Source organism: Xiphophorus couchianus, chromosome 12, assembly GCF_001444195.1.
Source record: "Xiphophorus couchianus chromosome 12, X_couchianus-1.0, whole genome shotgun sequence".
Classification (NCBI taxonomy): domain Eukaryota; kingdom Metazoa; phylum Chordata; class Actinopteri; order Cyprinodontiformes; family Poeciliidae; genus Xiphophorus; species Xiphophorus couchianus.
This window is the reverse complement of record NC_040239.1, coordinates 13969666-13990451: the sequence shown is the minus strand read 5'-3', so window position 1 is coordinate 13990451 and position 20786 is coordinate 13969666. Positions and strand designations below refer to the sequence as shown.

Sequence of the window (20786 nt, the reverse complement as noted above, 5' to 3'; positions counted from 1 at the left end):
CACAATAAACAAATCACCTGAAATCCAGCAGTGTAAAACATAAATTGGCCATAAACACATAAATCCACAGTCAATACTTACATTCACAATACGCTACCTGCAGTGGGTTTTATCTGGGTGTACCCTATGCTCACATTCAAAGTGACAAATCTCAAAAAATGTTTCAAAATTACGCTGCAACTGTTTTTCTGCTACATGCACTTTTGATAAATGAGGCCCAGAGGGTGCAGCATATCTGAGAACAAATGTGTCTACACGAAGAGTTGCATGCTTCCCTACCTTGTAGGTTCGACAGGACGGATTGAAGGCGTTTGTTCCACAAACAAACAGGGTGTCACCGTTTTGCTGCAGGAGGACTTTGATGAAATTGTGACACTCATCCTTCAGGGAGCAGAGAGCAGGATAAAAGAACAAAACAGAGAGAAAGTGAGCGGTGACATTTCTGTCTTTATACTTTCACACTAATAGCAACATTTGACTCAGATCAATAAGCGTGTTCTTCCTTTTTTGCTTTTCTGGTAAAGTACATGTCATCCATGTGTAACAAACACTAACTTTTCGTCAGGGGACGCAATGTTTTCAGCTGATTTTAATGGCCTTGTTTTTAATCAAACAATAAATCTTTTTGCACAACTGAAAGATATGAAGATTCCCACTGATGAACTTTATAAATTATGTAAACCATAAAAAAAATAAGTTGATGCATCTTCAGGGTCATATTTCAATGTCTGTGTGTGTGTGTGTGAAGAACAACAAAACAGAGAGACTCAGTTATTAAATCAGATGTGTACTTGTGTAAAATGTGACATACTCGTAAATTGTGATGAATGTGTTACCTTATGCTTTCCTTTCATTCGGCAAGTGTCCACGTCTGCCTGTCTGGACTTCCAGGTCATTTTCTGAGAATAAAATAGAAATAATCGATGTAAACAGGACACAGAGAGAAGGAGAGTTTCTGAGAGTAAACAGACTCAACATTTTGGCGGGAAAAAAAAGCCCAGGCAGACAGCTCAATATCCATCCATACAGGGATCAATAATCATCATCTGAGATTCCCCATCATTGATTCCCCACATCAGGAAACTGCTCTGAGACCAACTTTATTCTGAGCACTGATGGATGATCTGTTTACCGCTCTGAAAACCTAATTTCTCTGCCAGAGAGGTGGAAGCACAATGCAGGCCACAGATCAGAGCCGATTCTAACCAAGGACAAATTCCACCCTATAGTCCACACACTGATTAATCAATGCTAAGCCACATGCGCAATCATGCACCAACACTAACACACATACAACATTCGTTGTGTGGCCTGAGGGTCAGCGCTCAGCCACGGGTTCAGACCACCATGTGCCCCGCCGCCGTTGTGAAGCATGTTTGGAGCTCAGCCGCTGATTAAAGACCTTCGGTCATCAATCAGTCTTCGCCTCTCCTCACCAGCCTTTCATCTGCAGCCCGCTCTCATTAAGACCCACTCACCGGGCTTTGACATTGAAGTGGAGGAGACGGAGGGTGGTTGTGTACAAGAGAACGCCCTTGTTTTGAGCTTTGTTTGCATCTATTATGTTGAGGCCAATGGATGCCAGTGAGGAGTGGGTAAAATGAAAAAGAGGATGGACATTGCAGCAAAGATGTGGTGAAAATATCTGATACTGTTTAAATATTTTAAATGTTTGTAATTAAATTCCCCTTTGGTCAGCATTAACAGCACTGTGCAGAAGTTTAAAACCATCCTTTCTTGAATTCTTGATAATTTCTTAACCAATACCTTTGCAGGCCTTCGAAAAAGCTACAACAGTTTTGAGTGTTTGGGTGTTTTGTTTTTTTTTTTGCTGATTTTTTATTCCAGGCCTGGTACCTGACTATGTTAGCATGTTCTGCACTTTAGATTGCACCGTTGATAGTTTCTCGAGCACTTGAACAGCCTAAAAGACTGTTTTGAAAGCATAGGATAATGGACCAGAGATATGCATCATCTACTGTCTGCAAAGTTTTCAGCTAATTGCTCATCAGGAATCAACTCGGTGGAGCTAAAACAGATGTATGAACACAAAAGTCTGTTATCTTCAGTACTGCTTTGGGACATGCTGCTGACAAGAAAGTAAAGAATCAAATTGTAAAAAAAAAATTGCAAAAAGACTAAAGAAAACAATGTTAATTTGACATTTGAATCCTGAAGAAATACTGATAAAGACCATTTCAAAATATTAAAATAAAGTCTGACTCTTTGGAGCCAAAATATAAAGATGTCTGCAGTGGCTCCTTAAGCCCCAGAAAATGTCTCTGATAAGAGTTGTATGGCTCAAGCTCCAACACCATGGCCATCCAGAAGTAAGAGACTATGTTTTTGTTTTTGATCATCTCCATAGAAACGTCTCTGAATCCAAATGGACTTATTGGCGTGCTGACAGCAAACATTTTGATTACAAAATGATGCATTCACTCTGAAACATATATCTTGATGCTGTGGTGCGTGTGTGACTTTAACCTGTTAGAAACTGAGACAATCACTAAACATCATGCAGAACTATTTGGTTGTCATGGAAACTGAACATAGACTGGCTGAGAGACATTGCTGTCCAAGAAATCACCCTAACCCTTCTTCATTGCTGCCCTGTGGATAGCAAAAATCCATGATTTTTTTTTACATATGAGAAAAAGCAACAACAAAAAAATATGAATAAAGACTTTCACTCAGCTTTGTAACATGCCAAGATCCCTCCATTTAGCATCTGCTACACCTCTATTAAACTTCCACCGTCCCACTGATGAGCAACGCATGACGCAGGCGGTTTGTTAACCGACTGATTGGATAATCGTCTTTGCAGGGTCACCATGGCAAGCTCACGTCTTTGAGCAGGTGTGTAAGAGTGCTGACGAGCACATAGATGGAAGAATGCACACAACCACGTGCTCACGCAGACACACAGAGCGAGGAGGGCTATTAGGGTTACGCTGTCAAATCGCAGCCCGACGAGAATAACCAATCCTCAGAGAGTCCCACGTCTCACTCACCTTACTGAAAAAGATCTCGTCACCGTTGGCAGTCTCCGTGTCCACTGTGTATATGTGATCCCTGCCAGAGGAGGAGGGAGGAAAAGAAACAGAGAGAGAGGGAGAAAAATGAGAAGATAAGACTTCAGACAGCAACACAGAGTCAGAAAAATCTACAAATAATAAGCCTGTGTTCTTTTTTCTTTCTCTATTTCCCCCCCGCAGGCAGCAAACAATGTCACAAAATGGGACTTTGTATAAACTATGTTTAAACTTCAAAAAATTACAATAAACAAAAGGAGGCCAGAGCTATTTGCTCTGTCAGACAGAAACAGTCAACAAAGCTTTAGAGCTCTGCGGCGCAGGCCTGGGGACAAAAGCCTCTTTGTCCAGAGGAAAGGTCCTAATGGGGGGGCGATGGAGGAGGGAAGGTTGAGACGGGAGGTGCCAAGTCACTCAGGGCTGTTCAGGTCAATTAAGTCTGCTGTTTCAGCCACAGGAAATCTATACTAACACTCATTATTGCTCGGACGAGAAAACGTATGCGTGCTAGCCTGGAAACATAAAAGCCTCTCCTGTGTTACGCAGTCCTGCCATAAAAGCCCCAGCAGGGCATATGGAAGACATAAAACTCTAAAAGGTTAACCAGCTCTCAGACAGACCAACGTGTGGCTACGCCTCCCTTGGAGATGGAGAGTCGAAGGTGTTGAGGTGGTGAGAACAGAACAAGAACAAAGGAAAAAAGGATTCATCTAATTTTTGAGGAATAAAAAAAGGAGAAACAACAGTGATGAATGATGTATCTGTTTTAATTTTGGTGGAGATTAGTTGCTGAGTGAGTTTTTCTTTTTTATATCAAAGTGTGTAACAGTGGCATCGTCGGACTCGAGGTTTAATTACGTTCCAGCTCCCCAACCTGCGCTCAGACCGCCAGCCAGCCCTGCTCTCTCTCATTAACTAAATCTAATAAAGTCTTTGGAGTAACAGGCACCTTGAAATGAATTTACTTATATCGCCTTCTTGGGGAGGGGGAGCTGCCACGTCTGTGTCCTTGCGGACAAAACCCAGTCTTCACTATGACACACAAGGCTCCATTTGAATAATTAATCTTTGGGAGAGGTTGGAATTAAGAAAACAGCTTTTTATAGGCGAAAACAGAGATGTCAGAGCTGTGGATGTAGGCCCAATATCCATCATGTCGTGTGTCCACAAACTGTGTCCGCGTCAGCTCCATCAGGGAGATTACTCATTAGGAAAGCAAAAATCTAATACTTCTAAAGTTTGAAGGTACAGTTAAGATGCAGGTTAAATTGAACCAAATATATTTGATATCTTAAATTCCCCCAGAGGGTTTTTTTTTGGCCAAAACATAAATAAACTAAAACATCAGAAAAAGTTACCCTCTCATGTTCCAAGATGTGGACCTTTTCAGGTTTTTTGTGCTTCTTTGCACATTTGCATGTTAACGGTGTGCCAGGGATGCTAGTCGGTCCTTGAACAATAAATTCAAGACGTATTTCTTTATTATCAGCACAAACATTGTTGTCAATACGAGTTGGAATCTGATTGGTCCCTTGTCAACGATCCTTTTTGTGGATCCATGAACTGGCTCTCAAGGTCTGGCCTTGGAGAGGAGGTGTCTGGTTTGCAAGGCTCAAGGTCTCATCTTTGGTTTTTGCAGTGTATGTGGGCTTGTTGGCATCCTAAGCACACACTGGACAGATCCACAACTGAGTTTGAAGTGGTTGGGATGACAGTCAACTCAACCAAGTTTGAAGCTGTGGCTCTGAACTGGAGGAAGGTTTTGTTTGTGTTGGATCTGAAGAATGGTAAAAACCAGATCCATAAACACAATTTATAGGGAAATCTGAAGGAGTATGAGGAGCTGGAGTTCCTTTTATGGTTATTTGGTTCTTTTATAACCAAAGTGAGAGCCAAGCGCGAGAGACAGGATCTCAAGGCGTAGTTGTGGAGAGGAGAGGGTGTCTAGTTTGAAAACCTCAGCGTCTGATTTTTGCCAATGATGGGAATCCATTTCTAAGTCCCAGCCCTAACCTGCAGCAATCATTACAGAGGTTCATAACTTTGTGTGAAGCAGCTGGGAAGAGGATCTGTTTCTCCAAGTGTGAGGCTTGGAAGAGCTGACCTCCAAGAGAACTGCTTCTTCATGAGTTTGACGTTAGTCTCTGCCTAGGTAGAGGTTAATGACTGGCAGTAGGTTGGAGAGGCTGATATTGACAGTGTGAGACAGCACAAACAAAAAGTGAAGCTCTTGCGGCTCACTTGTGGTTTGAAATACAACCAAAAGAACAATATCCTTGATAGAAGAGGATAAAATGTGCTTCCTCCTTTGGGAGACAAAGTGTGGAACCCCAACACCTTCAAAGGGCTAACAGAAGAGCTACTGCTCCTCTGCACTGAGAGGACGCAGTAGAGGTAGATAGTTCAGGCATCTAATAATGATGCTTATTGGATTCCTTCATTTGGAGGTTTTCTGCAGGGAGACCCCAAGCCTCATCCAGCACTTGCTTCACAGACTTTATATCCCTTATGGTGTGGTAACATTTTGAAGTTTCCCAGAATGAACTGGAACGTAGTGCTGGGGAGACGAATGTCCCACTAGACCGGTTTCCTCTATGACAAGGTCTCAGATAATCAATAATAGATTAATGAGCGATCATTTCCTTCTTTATGGGGCAATTTTGAAATATTTTACTCTAAAATTAAGGCAAGATTGAGCAGATTATGATCACCAAAGCTGGTATCTCATTTTCTGCTATCATTAAATAAATATAATCAAATAATTCACCTGCAAAACATGTTCATTAGGAGTACTTCAGCACAGTTTTACTTAGTTTATTATTTAACATGTTCATGAAAAACATCACAAGCAATGATCTAATGACTGGGGTAGTACTGAATTTGATAACAGCAGCTAAATGTTTGATGTACTAAATTAAAACAAAACTAAACTGTCTTTTAAAACACATTGAAACTTGTGGAAGAAGACATTAAATGTGTTCAGTTTAAGTGCTTGAAAGTCTCTTAAAAGTTATTCATTGAGTTTCACTTATATATTTATTTTAAGAATTCAAACACTATGTTCAAAAAGACAAAACTAAATCAAAAGCTATTAAATCAAAGGATTACTTGGTGGGCTCACTGCCTGGAGTTTTAAAACAGCTCATGAGTAATCTGTAATTGACTGCTCCACATTTTCTCAGCAGTAACCTTCCCTGCCATACTGTCCCAGCGCTGACAGCGTCCCTCCAGGGCCGAAGCCTTCCAGCTGCAGGGTTTTTGGTTCCAGCAGAGATTAGAGGAAGCCAAGCGGCAAGGCATCCCTCAAACATCCTGACCAGAGATTGAGGAGGACAATGGAGCGGCTGTGTCTGTGTCAACACCGGCTCTATAAACACACACATGTGCATAGAGACGTCCCCCTTCCCCCTTCTCCCATACGTCGTACCCCAACATGGCGGCACAGACTCCCTCCAGAGCCCTTTTAACTTCTACAACTCTGCTCCTGAACTCTTCTTACCCCGCGGTGCGGGTCACATCTGTACATTATACCGTACATCCTCTTAGTAGGACAAGAGAGAGGCAGCCAGACATGGAGTTTTCATTACTCTCATCGTATGAATGAACATTATTGACAATTCTGAGAATATTATCTTTTCTTTGAATGATTATTAAACAAACAACCTCAATGAATTCCTTGAGAATCAGGAACCTGGTGCACAGGTTTAAAATTACAAGTTAAATCCCAGCAAATATTCCCACTATTTGTTCAAATGGCCTGAACAATCTCACAGAATAATTCAGTCTGGATATTTGACCTCTTTTCTTAACAGAATTTCTTGACTCAGCAACTTCCTACTATTTTTCAAGTTGGTTGAGGTCAAGCCTTTATAAAATTCTAATTTTAGCCTCCTTTCTTCATTTGTGGGCTAATACCATTTTCAGACCACCTATTGTGTCTAAGTTATAACCATCTGACTTAAACCATCCCCCTCAGATAAAGGTACATAGGTTAAAATATTCATCAAGGATTGAGTCTAGTTTAACCTGAAAGAGGCTGGATTTCCAGCATCACCGTTGGCAGTGACGCTAGCTTAACATTTAAGTTAAGCTAGCTTGTATAAGGGCGTGCGTGAGCAAAAAAATTTGCGGCGCCATATTTTACGCACAAGTCGCCATGTATAAAAATTAACTTTGCATCAAAGTTTGAGTAAATATACGCACACTTTTTCCCTGGCGTGAAAATGTGTGGCAGCCACGCAAATTTTTCCAGTGAATATCAAACTACAAAGCATCAAAACTCACCTAAATGCACTGAAATCTGATTACATTCAGTGTTATTTAACCCCTGCGACAGACTGGCGACCTGTCCAGGGTGTGCCCCGCCTCTCGCCTGCAACGTAGCTGGAGATGGGCACCAGCAACCCTCCCGACCCCATTAGGGACAAAGGGAGAACAGAAGATGGATGGATGGTTATTTAACCCAAGAAGCATCAAACCCGATGTTTTTTCCACCTCATTTATTTTTAAACAATAATCTAACACGCACACAAAGTAAAGAAAACAAAATAAAAGGATGCGAAAACCTCACTAGAATGTAAAAAATACATTTCCTGAGTTTTTGTCTCGTAAAGATGTAACGCATTGGTCTGTGCGCCGAAGCGCATGAAATGCATCTATGGGGTAATTTAGTTGTCACTGAAAAAAGAAAACAGGTTTGGATCAGCAGATTAACTCCAAACAGGTTTGATTGTTCTTAAGGTGATCAAGGTGTGTACTGTATACAATCACACATATATAACCTGCGCAAAGGTGAGCTGCACAATTGTGGAGCTTTGGCTCTGATGGAGAACATCGCCAATGGAAGGATTCAGACGGAGCGATTGATCATATCGATCTGCTGGGAAATGTTGATAATGGTTTGTCAGTATAATCCAGACTGATCATCATGGAGCTCTGAGCAAGACTAAAAGAAGGAGCGGTGCCGTACCAGTACCAGTCCAGCTGCAGTCATCCTTCAGTAGAGTCGCCAGCTTTGTACCTTTAGGGACCGAAAGCATCTCTATTCTGTAAATGTACAACTTATGCACATGATTCCGCTATTTAGAATAAACGTCCAATTTACCCACTCAAAGACTCTCTGACACGCTGTCTGTCTTTAAATCCCGGCTGAACGCTCTCCTGTTCAAACAGGCATTTGAACGATGTCCTTATTTTCTTTTTTTATTATTTGGATTTTTTATTCTTTCTTTAAAATGTATTATTTTTATTTTTGTGAGGTTACCTTATGTTCCCTGAAAGCATCTTTTAAATAGAATATATTATTATTTTATTATTATTATTATTATAAATACTTATACTGCTATAAACAATGACGTTGCCATGGTTATTGCCCCACGTGGTGGCAGACTTCCGGGTATTTATACTCATTTACATATGTATTTATGGGTAGCGACTGGCGGACCAGCAACTGCTCTATTTCTCACAAATTGGGATGTATAAGGGAAAGATGCGCGACCACATGCATGCGTACGTGCGAATTTCTTTGTGAGACGCACTTTTCTACATTTTTCCATACGCCAAGTTTTAGTGTGAAAACTGTGCACTCTTTAATGCTTGAGGCCCCAGATCTATTCAAAGATGTTTTGAAAAATAGGAGTTTAGGCTTATGAAGCTATTTCACATTCTCTCGGTTCAGATAACTTCAAGGCTGGAAAATTAACGCAGTGTTTATTTTCAAACGGTAGATAAATTAAACAAAAGACAGTGGCTGCCATCAATCAAAAACTCTTCAGTTTGTGTGAGAAAATGTCAGCTGTGATTTTGAGCACAGAGGGTCGACTTTACAATAACGAGTTTGTATGGTCCAACTAAACCGAGTTAATTTAATAGAGTTCTTTCTTTGATTAGTTGTGAATTTTATTTGAGGCTTTAAGTGTCTAACTGTTGTGATGCTTCACAAGTAGAATTAAATGGACTGTGTTTCAAGGCCTCTCCTCCCTGCTGAGAACAGCTTACACACAAACTGCTGCAGATGAAAACACAAGTTAAAGCAAAAGCTAGTCTCATAACGTCATTTTATTAGTGGCCTGTTTAATTTTGCACTGAACAGTTCAGGAAGGCTTTCACCCTAAAGTTAATCTATTTATGTCAGTCATCTTGAATTTCTCTCTTTCGTATCCCTGACTTTGAACTGTAAGATTAAAGCTGCCAAGCACGATGTTAAACTTTTTACAAGGTTTAGTTTGAGCCAATTTCTAGGAGTTGGCGAATTTAAAGATCTGGAGCCAAATGAGATGCAACAGCACCCAGCAATTTACACAGAAGAAATAAAATCATCACTTCTTCTCTACTTCAACACAGAACCTAAACATGTATTAGTTAAGGCACTTAAGGTTTCCTGAGCTTGAAAATATCTATTACAGAAGGTTGTTCACATTTGCAGTGTCAAGGTTTACTCTACTTGATCAGAGTTACCCATTCCAAATAGGAAAAATTAAATGAAATAACCATGAGATGAGGGTCATGACTCTTTTAAAACTGCATAATTTCTTTTCATAAACAGATCTGTCATCTGGTACTTCAGCTCATCAGCTAATGTCACTATAACGGATCCAGTGCATTAAATCAGATTGTTTTTTTCCAAATAGCAACAGGAAAACGCTTCAATTGGGAATCAAATTTATTGTAATGTTCACACTTCCATGGCAAATAAACTGCAGCAACATGTTTATATAAAATTAATTGATTGTTTCAGCATCCAAATTTAATTTCCCATTGGGATTGACAAATTGCTTTTCAAATGAATTGAATGAAATATCTGTATCCCCTTTATCCGATTGAGCTAAATTCACGGTGCCTTCACGGTACCTACACTCGTAGGAAAATTTAATTACACCCATAATTATTGGGTTTTCTCTTTTGAATGATCTGGGGCCTCATGCATAAAAAGCGTGCGTGCGCACAACAAATGTGCGGAGCCATATTTTACGCACAAGTCGGCATGTATAAAAATTAACTTTGCGTCAAAGTTTGCATAAATATAGGCACACCGAAAAAGTGCGGCAGCCAGGCAAACTTTTTTCTGTGGACAATATCAAACTACAAAGAGTCAAAACTCACCTAAATACACTGAAATCCGACTACATTCGGTGCTATTTAGACAAGAAGCATCAAACCCGAACCGCATTTATTTTTATACAATGAACTAACACGCACACAAAATATAGAAAGTAAAAATAAAAGTATGTGAAAACCTCGCTCGAATGTAAATAGTACTTTTTCTCAGTTCTTGTCTCGTAAAGATGTAACGCATTGGTCCGTACGCCGAAGCGCATAAAATGCATCTATGGGTTAATTTCATTCTCACTAAAAGAAGGAAACGGGGTTGGATCAGCAGATTAACTCAAACCTGCTGATTAAAAATAATAAACAGGTTTGATTATTTTTAAGGTGATCAAGGTGTGTATGCAGTCACACGTATATAAATAAGTAGCTGCGCAAAGGTGTGCGGCGTAATTGTAGCAGAGCGCTTTGGCTCTGATGGAGAGCATCGCCAATGGAAGCATTCAGAGGGAGAGTTTGTGATGCTTATGGACATAAAGCATTCTAGTATTTAGAATAAACGTTCATATTCCCCACTCAAAGTCTCTCTGACACGCTGTCTGTCTTTCGATCCCGCCTGAACGCGCTACTGTTCAAACAGGCATTTGTACAATCTCTTTATTTTCTTTTTATTTGGATTTTTTTTTCTTTAAAATGTTTTTTTTTTTGTCAGGTGACATTATGTGTCCTCAAAGCACCTTTTAAATAAAATATATATGTATTATTATTATAAATACTTATACTGCTTCGAACAAGGACGTTGCCATGGTTATTGCTTCACGTGGTGGCAGACTTCCGGGTATTTATACTAATTTACATATGTATTTATGTGTGGCGACAGGGTGGACCAGCTGCGCTCTATTTCCCGCAAATTAGGATTTATAAAGGAAAGGTGCGCGGCTTTATGCGTCCGATTTTTTTTTTTTTGATTTTTTTTTGTGCGCCGCACTTTTTTAAATTAAGTTTTTAAGTTAAGTTTTAGTGTGAAAACTGCGCACTCTTTTATGCATGAGGCCCTAGGTCTTTACCAGAGTTTAGATCTATTTGAATCTAAGTTCAAGTGTATAAAACACATTTAAGGATGGGTGGTCAAAATCTGCAAAAACCAAAAGGTTGTCAACTTTTTTTTAACAGCCAAGCGTAATCCAAGAACATGACAGATTTCCAATAATGTTTAAAAGAGTCATAATTTTTAAAAAAAAACAAAAACTTTCCATGGTTTGAAGGCATTAGAGACTGGATATGCTTTTATATGAAACAGTACTGCTCTTCCCCCACCTGGTTCTGCAAGCCTGGTAAGGGAACATTACTACACTTTTCTCATGCTTAGTTTCTTGTCTGTAATTAAAAAAGTCAGTTAAATTAGATGTTTTAAAAGAAAAGTGAAAACAGAATTTCTTTCCTCAATAAAACACAACATATAGGTCAATTATTATGCTGATTCTCATTAACATTTTTACTTTATCTTGTTACATCTCTTCCTTTCAACTATCATGTCCATGTGCACCTTGCATTTTAAAAACCACGTTTCACTTGTAAAGCGAGTTGACTGGTGGATAGCGTAAGTCTGAGAATTTGCCTGCTGATGCATTTTTCTTAATTTTATGTCCAACTAATTCACTGGCACAATGCTGTTACATAAAACATAAAGATTTAGAGTCTGCAGTGCCAAAGATGAAGCTCTAAAGATGAATGAAGTAAATAATGAAACACCCACAGCCTTTGACACCAGATGAGAAGAGAACATTGGGTGTCAATGTGTGGGCTTTCCATTTCCCAAAATTCAGTGACAAATATGTGTGAGCTGTATGGAAGGTATGCAAATATTCTGCTGGGCACAGATACGAAGCCACTGTGAAAGAATGAGTACGCAGGAAGAGAAAGGAGCTCAGTGATCAAGTCAAGACAGAAGAACAACTGAGCGTGGGCAAGAGCGTGAGACTGAGTACAGCGCAATGACAGAGAGGGTCTTCGTCGAACATGCAGCCATGAGAACACAGCCTCTTTGTGAGGAAGAATGTCGTTTTCATAACAGCGAATTTCTTCTGGGGCGACTGTAGGCCGGCTCGGTCCGTCTGCTGGGTCTTTGTCAATCCATCTCACTCTCGGGCAGCAGAAAAGACGAGAATGTGATTAGCATGCATCCCTGCACCTTAAGCCACCACCCCACTCTCCACACACTAAATGCCTGCACATCCAGGCTCCTCTTTGCCTCCCACCCTCATCCCCCATATTCCTTTCTCTTCATAACTGGATCATGGGTGGTAGATGGAGGGGCCCATTGTACATTGTTTTGGCTTTCTTTGGTTCAAATCCTCTTGACAAAGTGGACGGGAGGGAACCGGCAGGCACCTTTGGGATGTGAAGGGAGTTGTTGAGGTTCTAAATGAGCCGAGGGCATCGAGGGGCCCTCGCTGACGTGGCACCATGAAATGCGACAAGCCAGGGTTCAACCACCCCCAAGCTGAGGCAGGTTGTTCATTTTGAAGGTTAAAGTTCTTATTATGAATTTCAAAATTCTCACCACATTTGCTTTTATTTGTAGCTGTTTTAGTGTTTAGCATTTTGTAAAAATGCAAATTGCTGCTAAAGCTTCAACAACAACAACAAAAAATTCAAAGCTACCAAATTGGTGTCTTGAATCCATTTGCTTGTGTTTTAATGAATCATATACCGAGAGGCAAATGGTGAATGAAATCCAAGACTGAAAACACTTCATTTCCACATCATCACCTTCCTAAAATAATGGACCAAGTCATTTTGACAAAAGTGATTAGGAAGTACCCAACATTAAGTTACAAAACCAATAAAAAACAGTTTTCCTATAAACCAGTAGTTGTTCTTACCTTCTTTGAGTATTGATGGTGGCAAACATTTGGTAACACTTTAATTGACAGGGTGTGCATAAAACTGACATGACACTGTCATAAACATGACATAACACCTGTCATGAACATGAAGGAGTCTTTGTGAATGTTTGTTGTCATAAAGTGTCATTCTGTGAATAATGACATTTTTTATGCAAAGTTGCTCTAAAAGTTGCATTGAAAGTCCATTAAGTCCACTAAGTCCATTTTGTTACTAGCATCTTTGGGGGGGGTTTCTGGAAGCCAATTAGTGTGCTGTCATTTGAAAAGTTACTTTGACTGGAAATGGACAAGGCTAAACCTGTGAAAATAACTTACTACCACATTTCAGCCTTCTTATAAAGAAAAAAGAATTATCTGTTATCCTAGAACATAATTCCCCTGACGTAGTCACAAATGATAAAGCAGGTTGATGACATTCCTACACCGTTATCCTTTGAATTAAACGTGATTTAGGTGATTATAACTTCTGGATCTGCAATCTTTTTGTTTCAGAGTGTGGACATGGCTGGATGTCGTTGGTTCTGCGAGGAGAGAGAGGGAAAGAGAGGAGGCAAGCATGTAATCCCAGTCATTAGTGGGCTTAAAAAGGATTTGGTGGAGCTACAATAATGGAGACTCCAGTGGCCTCCACTGCAAGACCCAAAGAGACCCAACAGGGAGGAGCGCCATCCACAGAGGTACAACTGTTTTAGTTGACTCAACTGAGAGAAAGTAATCTGGATTTTTGAGTGAAGCTGTCTGTCTCTGTGTGACTGCAAATGGCAACCACAAAATTTAGTCCTTTTGCTCTTGGTCTCACACGGATCTCACACACACATTCTTGCTCTGATTCCCATGCTTCCCAGCCCCATAGAGGGGTGTAAACACAGTGCGGCTGGTGTTGCCATGGCGAAGCCTGCTTGCAGCCCAAGAATGGCGACTATGCTCTGCATGTGGAGGGGCAGAGGACATGAATGCAAGGCAGCGTATACAGTAACACATTCAGACATACCCTCATGATGCTGATTAAAACTGAGCTGGACAGAATTTCAAATTTATAAAACATTTGTTTTGCTTGTATGGACTAGTCAAACTACAATCAAACTACAGTTTCTTTAAGACGGTCTAATCATAAAAACAAAATAAACTGAGTTCTTAGTTCAGTTTTTTCCAGAGTCTTTTGTGTTGCTTTTGTAAACCCAGTATTGTGTTTTGTCTCGTCATGTGAGCTAACTATGATGTTTTACCAACATAACAAAATCTGGCGCACTACCTAGAAGTGGAGATCATTGAAACTCATTCACAATTTTCTTCATATTTAATAATCTAATAAAAAGGTGAATAGCTAAATAAGCCCTGAATAAGTCACTGCTGCATCACAGAGCCACCACAAAGACGAACTAGAGAAAGCCATGTACGTTCACATAAATTACTCCAACTATCAACTTAACTCAGCAGTTAACTTAAGAAGTCTGAACTGCTTAAGGAGACCAGAAAATTACAGCAAAGCCTTTGTTCTGTGTGCAGTAAATACATATTTAAAAAAGCAGTTACCACACACTTATCTTCAAACGATCTAAATTTGTTTGAAAGCATTTGCTACCAACAAGCCGCCTCTTATTTTGTTTCGTGCAATTCAACATTTGCTTTTAATAACTGGCTAAACCAACAATAAAAATAATTTCAGGCACAGCTTTGTGTTAAGTAAGGCGTCATAGGGTTTGGCTATTGTGACCAGACAAGCCAACTAAATCAAGGAGTTTCAACTGGCCTCCTTTAAACAGAAAATTGGACTTTCTCAGGAATGTATTACTTCTGAGATGTTTGAACATGTTTTTATGACTACTTAATTGGAACTGGCTTTAATCAAATTGCTTTACAAGCAAGAGACCAGTCACTCTGACAGTACTGCCGTATTTGCAGGTGCACACGGGTTCAGGCCCATGCATAGATATTTTCTGGCAAAAGTAAAATCATAAATATTCCTTTGAACTTTGATAAATTCCCTCTGAATGCAGCACATAGTGTACCCTTCTCTTGAAATATGGACCTCTGGGACAGAAATCATACAGCTCTCCTCTCCGTGTACAGTATATTGCTTTGATTAAACATGACTCTGCTACTAAAATACACACGCTGGAAGATAAACGAGAACCACCAAGATCAGAGTTTTATGCTCCTCACCAAATATTATTTAGCTGATCCATTCAGGAAAAACAGAATTAAACAGCAGCACAGAACGTTAAATGTGCCTGTTGTGCCATCCTATAGAAGATGTGGCTTTTGCAAAAGAACCTAAGAAACAACTTTTATGCACCATCTGAGTTACGAAATAATGACACCATTTTGACCTACGCAGTTTGGCAAAACATTGTGCAGGAAAATTTGATTTTATTTGTTGTTCTGCATTTTAATGAAACAATATACATCTGAGGGTTTTGGGGACTTTATCAAGCATGAAATGTAAATACTTAATGTTTAAGTTTACATTTGGCAAAGATACAAAAAAAAAACAAGAAATTACATAAACTATGCAGAGAATTTTTTAATGTGGGAAAATAAATTTTAGGTTTTGGTAGGGTATTTTAGTGTGTTGATAATAATCTGTTGTAAGGCTATGTTGCTTTTATTGCAAATCCTCTGCGTTGAGACAACACAATGATAAATAGGTATGTGTGTGATATCTAATTGAGGACTATTTCTAGAAATCAGATTTACAAAAACCCAACTCTGTACTGTGGAATTGGCGGTTATACACTTGTTGTACTACAAGCTAGTAGAAAATCATGCAACTGTGATGTTATTAAATAATTCAATGGTGAGATTAAACCACATTTACATCCCTTTTTTTCCATCACCACAATTTTCTCGCTGCTTTCTGTAAGCTTTAGTATTAAGGTCACTTAAATCTAGATCAAGGGCCGTAAAAGTCCAGTCGGCTGGCCATCTAAGTTGTTTGCATGCAGTGTGAATCCAAGGGCTCAAATAAATGTTCAAGTAATTCTTTGCATACTGATATTGTGAAGACAGCTGGAATTTCTATGCATCATTTTCTAATTTGCAATTAAAATGATTTCTAGGCTTCTTCAAAAAATGAAGAAGCACAAAATGGAGTTTCTCTTTTTGGAGAGCAGAAAATAAAATGTTTGCTCAAAACTTTTAACTGTTTTGGCATTGGAATGTTTCATTGTGATAAATTTTAGATTTATGTTGCAAAACTCCTTTGATAATGCTAATAACAAAAATGACTTGAAGAACAGCAGAGCTGCTTCTCTGTATTAAAGGTCTTGGATAGTATAACTATATATTTTCCTGTTTTTATTATTTATGAAGGTGGTTAAAAAAATTGTGTTGTCTCTTCTGATAAGAGCAGATATGTGAGGTCCCAAGAAGGGAAATGTCATATTCAGTCCAGTACCTGGCTTACTGAAGCTGAACAAACAGAGTTGTTGATGAAATGACTGCATTTTGTCAGCAGTCCTGTCTCTCTGGATGAACCACTTGATGGAAACTGAGCCTCAGAATGAGATTCAGAATATTAAAAAATCTAAACTTGCCAAGAGCTGAATTCATATTGAACATTGAGTACCTATGAGTTTCAGAAGGCTGATTGTATCTTACAATCCAGAAAATCGGAAGACTTTTTCTTCCTTACATACATAGACAGAAACAGGATTGAGTGTTTTCACTGAAAAATGTCTCCATTCACGCCGGAGAGCTGAGGACAAATTATCAATCACTTCATCTGTTGCTGAGCTTGGTTCCTGCCAAAGACTTTGACTCATTCTCTCTGCGGATTAAGCCACTTTGTCTGTTTACAATTTCATCAGTTTCTATGTTTGTATGCATGGCACAGCTTAAAAATCTTGTGATATTTTTCTTTTTCGTTCACTTTGCCAATGTGGAATCAGGAGCCAAAGGGATTTTATACACTGAACAGTCATTCAAAAGCAGGCCGAAACAGTGCTGGGCTTTGGACGGCGTTCACAGAGGCCATCTGCAAGCTGCTGCGCACCAAGAACTGAGGCGAAGCTAGTCTAGAGGCATGATGGCAGAGCAGTGTGGCGCTGGCCCCAGAATAAACAGGCCATTTAACTGGACAACCTTCATAAAAGCAATTATTGATGCAGCTCAGATTTTTTTTTTGTCTCGATTTGCATCCTGCCTGTGCCGAATGTTGGCTTGCTTTCAAATTGATCCCTGAGGTGGTAATTGTCTCCGCTGCTTGCCTTACGCTGTTGCTTAACTTTTACATGTCTTTATCGATATCCCGTTAGAGCCGATGGATGTTCCTGCCCACAGCTGTCACTCGGGTGCCCATGTAATCGACGCTAAGTTTCCTCTGTGTCTGAGTCGGGATCAATGGCAGTCATCCGACTCTGGTCTAATCTGAAGCAGCCACCCCGCTCGTTTAGGGGTCGCATGCCGCGACCATGTGTGAAAATTCCTGCCTGCTTTGAGTGGGCAGACGTGACGGGGACTGACGCGGCTTCAGGAAAAGGAACACATGTGCAGACAGGATCTTGGGGCTCCGACGCCCACCAGGGCTCATGTTCCCCAACTCGTCCACACATGCAGGCGAAGAAATAACTTTTAAATCCACGGGACAACTGGTCAGCACACAAACACACACACACACTCCTCCAATAAAGCCTCTGTGTCTCGTTTCCCTCCTCGACCCTTAAGACCTGTGCTACCCCATGTGGAGCAGGTGGGCGACAGCCTCCCTGCCTTTCTTTCGCTCTGCTTCCTTTCACTTTCCACACACCTCCTCTTAATGACCGCCGATATCTTAAAAAGTTCTGCCACTTAAGGCAGCAGACTCTCTCCACCGCTTAATTTGACATGCTTGGGAGAAAAATAAAGAAAGACCCCCATTGTGTCTTTTTCAACAGCCTCCAATCAAGCCCGCCACTCAATTAGCCATAATCGGTACAAAAAAGAGAAAAACTTCACAATGATCCATTTTTCTTCCATTGCTGCAGTTTTTCAATATTATTCCGCACTTTCAGACCTCAGCATAAGGTTAACCTGCCAACTGAATATGGATATAATCCCTTTTTGGCTTGCTCACTTTGCGGAAAGAGGAAGCAGCATGAGCATAAAAAAAGTACCTGAAACTAGATGAAAAATAAAAGAAAAATGGATTTTCTCCACGACTCCACATGGTGTAGCTGAGCTCTATTTTCTGAAAAGACAGACTGACAGATGGAAACAGTTTCACAAAAGCAAATAAATGTAGGTGACAGACAGGAAAACAAAATGTAAACCAAGCTTGAGAGACTTGAAATCGATTTGTTATGTTTCCGCAAAAGATAGTGGAAAAATAAAATTTTGATTATATTCTCATATCTGTCGGTTTCAATTTAAATGCTGTCGCAGTCGTTCAGAAAGGAAAAAAAGAGACAACTCCATCTTTCAATGTTATCACTCGTCTGTAATTTTCTGCTACGTGATTATGAGTGGATGTTTTTAAAAGTGCGACATGAGTCCGACGGGACCTTGTAAGAGGTAAAATGAGCTTTGGCTGAGAACAAGCTTAAAATTGAAAACAACTATAATGCAATGAGAGCAGCAGTCCTCACAACCAAGTCTGAGAATTTTCCTCACTACATTATCAGCAGATTTACCCAAAAAGCCACATTAGCATAAAATTGAAAAGCAACTTTAGACTTAGTTTGAGAGAGTTACGGTGATGAGTGCATGTGATACGACTAGAGATGCACCTGGCCAAAAATCAACATACGATTTTCTCTCAGGACAGAAACGCCCAATGCAGATTTTTTTTTCTTTATTTGAACCAAACCAAATAAAGACGGAAGAAAGAATGCTCTAGGTTCTGTAATAGAGGAAGTAGTTTTTAATGCATGTAACATTTTACTCTGATCAGTAGCTCTTTCTATTTTAGACAGACTTTCAAACATTTTCTCTGGACTAATTGTACTTCCTGCTCTCAAGATGTTTATCTTTACAAATATTGAAAATGTTTTCCTACATTTATACTACAGTTTACATGGTAACAAGCCGACCAAAGCAACTTTCTTTGAAAAACACTTGTAATAACAGGAAGCACTTGCCAAAACACTGAACCGAATAGAGTAAAAGAACAAAAACAATAACAAAACTGAATAAAATTGAGTAATATCAGTAAGATAATGCAACAAATGAATTGTATCTAATCATATATGCCTAAAAAGTATGTCTTAAGATTGATTGGTTAAAAAATTATTAACTGAACTAAGCAGGTTATAGGTCCAATTCCCCTGGTACACTACATGCGTTTGGCATAGTGAGGAAACTGAATCTTCATTATTAGAGGCATGAAGTCTGCATAGCTTAACATGAAATTATGTGAAATTAATTATTTGATCACTGCTGTGGAATATGTTTTGCTTTGATGTAAATTTTGAGGCAGCATGTGTGGAATGCTATGCGTGTACAAAAAGTCTGAGGAAACACTGAACAAATCCACCTTAAAAAGCTTACAATGTCTGTCCCATTGAGAGGATGAATAAATGCTGCATGAATGAAATGATAAACAATTAGACATCAGGTTAACAGACTGAACAGTGATTATGACATACCTGGCAGCGATGTATAACGTCCTGTTCATGATCAGGATGAGCTGGATGTCCAGTTTGTGCCGCTGCGTGTTGTTCCTCCCAGGTTTGTGGCCCACGAATGCTGGATACTGTTTTGTGTCTGTCAAAAGGTAAAAATTAAAATAAAATATCCCCTCAGTTAAAAAAGTTATCAGATATTATGAATTTCTGGGCCTCCAAAGTGTCTTTGTTTAACGAGGGAATGCAGTCAACCTTCTGGGCTCAACTTCCTGTGCGATAACTTTATTATGGCAGAACTATTAATGATTTTTTTTAAACATTTAACATAATTTTAACAATACAGAATAATTCTAGTAACTGAAATGCACAGTAAAAGCAGAAGATAATACTTTTTAAGATTTTCTGTAAAATTTACTAAAAGATGCTGTTTCAGTTATGGAATAATTAGGACAACCCCACATGTATTTCCACTTAAAATGGTTAAAATTACACAAACGTGTATCATTTCAGGTGCCTCTGACAATAAGGTATGCAGAATTTACTACATTGCTCAGCATTTTAAAGGAGGTTTGCCTTGTGGGGTGCTCCTGACTGCTCAAGTGAGAATGATCTAAAAAAGCGTGAAGGTTAAACAAAAATTTGCCATAAGCAACACAGACGAAGGCCAAGACCGCTTTAATTGTGTTTTTTAGCACATGAGGGTAAAATATTGTTTTTTTGACGTGACAGTGAAAGACATGCTTGACAAAGACCAAATACAGCAGTCAAGGAACTGCTGTATAACTGGTGAATAAGCCACATAACAACTGTGAAGCAAAGAGGGGAAATGTCATGGAGATGCTTCACTGTAGCAGAACCTGGTCAGCTCATCATCACAGAGTCCACCATTAATTTTTCAATGTCTCAGAGGGAGCTTTGGGAAAATGCGAAAAATGGAAGAAAATCCAAGTGGACAACATGACAACATGACAATGAGTCATGGAAAGCCCAGATCTTGATCTCAATTAAAACAGACCAAACATGTTAGAACATCTCAAACATCTCACACCTGACAGTGAGAGTGAGACAAACTTTCCTCAGAATATTGGTCACTGGCTGCTAGATGGCTACAAAAAGCATCTCAATGAGTTTGTTTCAACTGAAGAGGTTGAGAGGAATTATTAAAGTCTCTTGACTTTTTCCTGAGCTGGAAAAATGACATTTTGCTCATATGTTGTGTAATGACTAAGCTACCTTTATGGTTTTTGCTTTATAGA

At 39.5% G+C, this 20786-nt stretch overlaps 1 protein-coding gene and 1 long non-coding RNA gene across 3 annotated transcripts in view; one reads left to right on the top strand and one right to left on the bottom strand.

The window, feature by feature from the left end:
- Positions 1–15497, top strand: part of LOC114154433 (uncharacterized) — a 101623-nt gene extending 86126 nt beyond the window's left edge. Inside the window, exon 3 of the long non-coding RNA XR_003597564.1 lies at positions 13481–15497. This is a non-coding gene — a long non-coding RNA (uncharacterized LOC114154433). The remainder of the gene's footprint in view (positions 1–13480) is intronic.
- The window catches only part of sema6a (sema domain, transmembrane domain (TM), and cytoplasmic domain, (semaphorin) 6A), a 144582-nt gene that overhangs the window by 63084 nt on the left and 60712 nt on the right, over positions 1–20786 (bottom strand). For both annotated transcript variants that reach the window (XM_028033525.1, XM_028033526.1), the window contains exons 3-6: positions 19552–19669; positions 3015–3075; positions 837–899; positions 280–381 (exon numbers count right to left, since the gene is read on the bottom strand). In XM_028033525.1, coding sequence (XP_027889326.1) covers positions 280–381; positions 837–899; positions 3015–3075; positions 19552–19669 — 344 coding nt within the window. The remainder of the gene's footprint in view (positions 1–279; positions 382–836; positions 900–3014; positions 3076–19551; positions 19670–20786) is intronic.